The following is a 3193-nucleotide window of genomic DNA, read 5'->3' on the forward strand; positions in this document are numbered from 1 at the left end:
ATGGTTTAATCTGTAAAATATTTGTCATTGCATTAAACGTGATTTGAATTGAACTAATTAAATTAAACCAGTTGAATATTTGTGCACTGGTTTTGACTTGGATTAATGCCAAATATTTGAGGGGAAAATATAATTACAGTAAATAAGTACTTATAAAATTCTTTGCACTGAATGGGTAGGCAGCTTGTACAGTATATAAACCAAAACCAAAGCATCTGCTGTCAGTATGAGCACTTTTGCAGGGAGAATCATTCTGATTACCTGATAACAGTTTCACTTTAGTTTCAGCTTTATCCAAAAGAATGTATCTTGTGCTTGTTTTGCCTCTGCTCATGCTTTCCTTCGGGGAGTGTGCAAGTGTCAATGATACACAAAGCAGAATTATCGTGCCGTTTCCCAGTTCGATCTCTGTGCTGAACGGACAGATCTGGGGAACATGGGGAATTTCAGAGAGGTGTCCTACAGGCACCTATGCTACAGGCTTTAGCCTCAGGGTAAGTACAGCTTTTTTGTAGTATAAGTAAAATGATCTATATTTGTACAAGTGAAATACATTGTGAAGTCAGACTCAGAGAAGGGGGAACTGAATGATGGCCACAAAATGTAACAAGCATAACACAGAATTGTGTAGTTTTGTTCAAAGGTGCAGTTTAAATGACCCTGCAAATAAATTTACTCAACAAATGATATTTATTACTAAAGCAGTTTTATGCTTGTTTGTTTTTAAGGTTCAGTCATATCAGGGAATCTGGTATGATGACACAGCCCTAAATGGAATTGCTCTTCACTGCTCTAAGCCCATTGGCTCCAACGGTATTGTTGGGGGCTTCACAACTATCAGATCTGCTGTAGGAAGGTAAAAGAAAAAGGCATACAAAATGTACTGAATATTACATATAGATACAAGACCTACAGGACCTACATTCTAGACCAAGATTATTCAGTGTCAGAATTCAAAATAAAAAACCATTTTTTTAAAACAACAATAATTATAATATAAATGATGATGATGATGATGATGATTGTTATTTGTATCATCATTATTATTATTTGTAGTAGTAGTAATAGTAGTGACATTAACTATTATTAATTGTTTTTTCCAGCTGGGGGTCTTGGTCATCGCCTATTTGGTGCCCCAGTGGAGTATTGAAAGCTTTTCAGCTGCGAGTAGATGGTTATCAGGGCTGGGGTGATGATACTGCAGCTGACAACATAAGGTAATTAGTAACTCACAAAAAACACATATCCAATATTATCGAAAAATAAGATACATAATATAAGATTAACACTTTTGATAAAGCTGATATTGAAAAATCTTTTGATCTGTTACTATAATCTTAATTGGATTATTCAGTAATTAACGATTATGATAATTAACAAGATATGATCAAAGTTGGGACGTTTTCATAACTTTGCTTGATGAAGCAATTTGACTTGAAAAGATAACAAAATGGAATGTTTCTCTAACTTAAAATTCCAGGTTCAAATGCTCCACGGGCTCTGTGTTGGAAGGCAGTGGTATGAGCTGGGGTAGCTGGGGTTCCTGGAGCTCGCTTTGTGGTGGAACTGGGATTTGTGGCATCCAAACAAGAGTGGAATCGCCTCAGGGCATATGGGATGACACCAGTCTTAATAATGTCATCTTCAGTTGCTGCAACTAAGGTACGTTTTACCAAATCTGGATCACAAAAGGAACGACATTGCACTTTTATTCAGAAAGCATAAAGGCAGAAAAAGGAAAGTGTGTACACCAAAGATGATTTAAACACTAAAAAACTCTTTTTTTGGCCTCATTTTGATATTTGTTTCTGTCTTACAGCAAGAATTGACATGACAAGAACATGAATGAAGACAACTACATTTAACAAATAATCAAAATCTCTTTATTTCTCATGAAATCATATATCTGAGTGAATTATATGTATAATAATAACTCATCAATCTGTCACTAATTACAGAAATGTACTCACTGATGATTTTGTCTTATTTGTTATCCTTTGCCTGTACTTTAATTGAAAATCAGTTTTGAATTACTTAATGAAATAAAATAAACAACAGCTCAATTTCTGTGAGTTTTTGTAGTCTTTATTTGAAACATTTATTGCTCTTAAACTAGAGCTTAACAACTTAAGTAATATTTACAAATATATGTGGTAAGATTTTCTTAAATATAGTTTTCTTCTAATGAATTAAAAGATAAAAAAAAATTAGACTCTACAATTTATTTAAAATTAAATGTAAATTAAATGTTTAATTACAAAATGTAATTAATTGGAATTACAGAAATTATTATCTATGGAAGTACAGAAAGCCCCCGTTTACCAGGAAATATGAGGCGGGTAGCCGACCTTCAGGGCCTTGGTTTATACCTTCTATTTGTAGCACCTGGCCCAACAATGCTTCAGCCAATTATCTTTCTGCTCTTACCCAAATCTCCCCTTTCCACTAGCCTACTGTGACACAGATAACAATAAGAGCATCCTGGAGAGACTCGTCTGCCTCACTCTAACTCCCAGAGTCTTTTCTCCATTAATTTGCGGCGGTGTGCGTGCCGCAGTCACAACACAAAACATGAGCATAGTAAAGGGAAAAATGAAACCATGAACAGATGAAGAAGGTGCAGAAGGGCTCCCTCTCTCTGCGGAGAATTAACCATAGAGACTGAAAATATGTTGTCTTTTTCATACGTGAAAACTTAGTATTAAAAGAATAAGTTAGTAGCTATGGAACTTCTTTTTGTTAAAACATACAAACTAGTACATGGATAGTCTTGCAATATACATGGAAAATTAAGTCATGGAAAGTCTAGATAGTAATCTAAGAATAGTATTATAGCCTTACAGAGACGCCACTAGGGATATTATGGAAAACAGAATAAGAACAATTCCTTGTTAGAATTGGCACTTCAGCAGGCTCTAAAAGACTGAGCCCACTAACAAATCTTAAATTTTAAGTTTTCAGATAACTAATTGAATTCAAAATTAAAGTCTGATACTATATATTTCATTCAATTCCCTAGACCATTAATTGCTAACTGCAAATTAACTTATTGTTAATTGCAGATTTTTGTTAATCGTTATAACAATCAGTTTCTTTTTTTCATATTTGTGTTCTTTTGCAGTAACATTCACTGTTATTTACCTGTATGGCAAAATCATGACCTAATTCTGTAGATCATTCCTGTACTGAGCAC

General features: G+C 34.1%; 1 protein-coding gene across 1 annotated transcript; it reads left to right on the forward strand.

Moving 5' to 3' along the window:
• Window positions 1–214: 214 nt before the first annotated feature.
• LOC132860255 (vitelline membrane outer layer protein 1-like) lies at window positions 215–2063 on the forward strand. The gene is made up of 5 exons (XM_060891387.1): window positions 215–494; window positions 729–856; window positions 1104–1217; window positions 1481–1662; window positions 1820–2063. The coding sequence occupies exons 1-4, from the start codon at window positions 303–305 to the stop codon at window positions 1659–1661; spliced, it is 615 nt and encodes a 204-aa protein (XP_060747370.1). The 5' UTR covers window positions 215–302; the 3' UTR covers window position 1662; window positions 1820–2063.
• The last annotated feature ends 1130 nt before the right edge of the window (window positions 2064–3193 follow it).

This window comes from Tachysurus vachellii, chromosome 17, assembly GCF_030014155.1.
Source record: "Tachysurus vachellii isolate PV-2020 chromosome 17, HZAU_Pvac_v1, whole genome shotgun sequence".
NCBI lineage: Eukaryota > Metazoa > Chordata > Actinopteri > Siluriformes > Bagridae > Tachysurus > Tachysurus vachellii.

What these genes read in the sequence shown, in the direction of transcription:
- LOC132860255 (XM_060891387.1), top strand. Translation starts at nt 303, where the DNA reads ATGTATCTTGTGCTTGTTTTGCCTCTGCTCATGCTTTCCTTCGGGGAG. An exon ending in ATCAGATCTGCTGTAGGAAG is followed by an intron (nt 857 to 1,103) that starts GTAAAAGAAAAA and finishes TGTTTTTTCCAG; the next exon opens with CTGGGGGTCTTGGTCATCGC. An exon ending in ACTGCAGCTGACAACATAAG is followed by an intron (nt 1,218 to 1,480) that starts GTAATTAGTAAC and finishes TTAAAATTCCAG; the next exon opens with GTTCAAATGCTCCACGGGCT.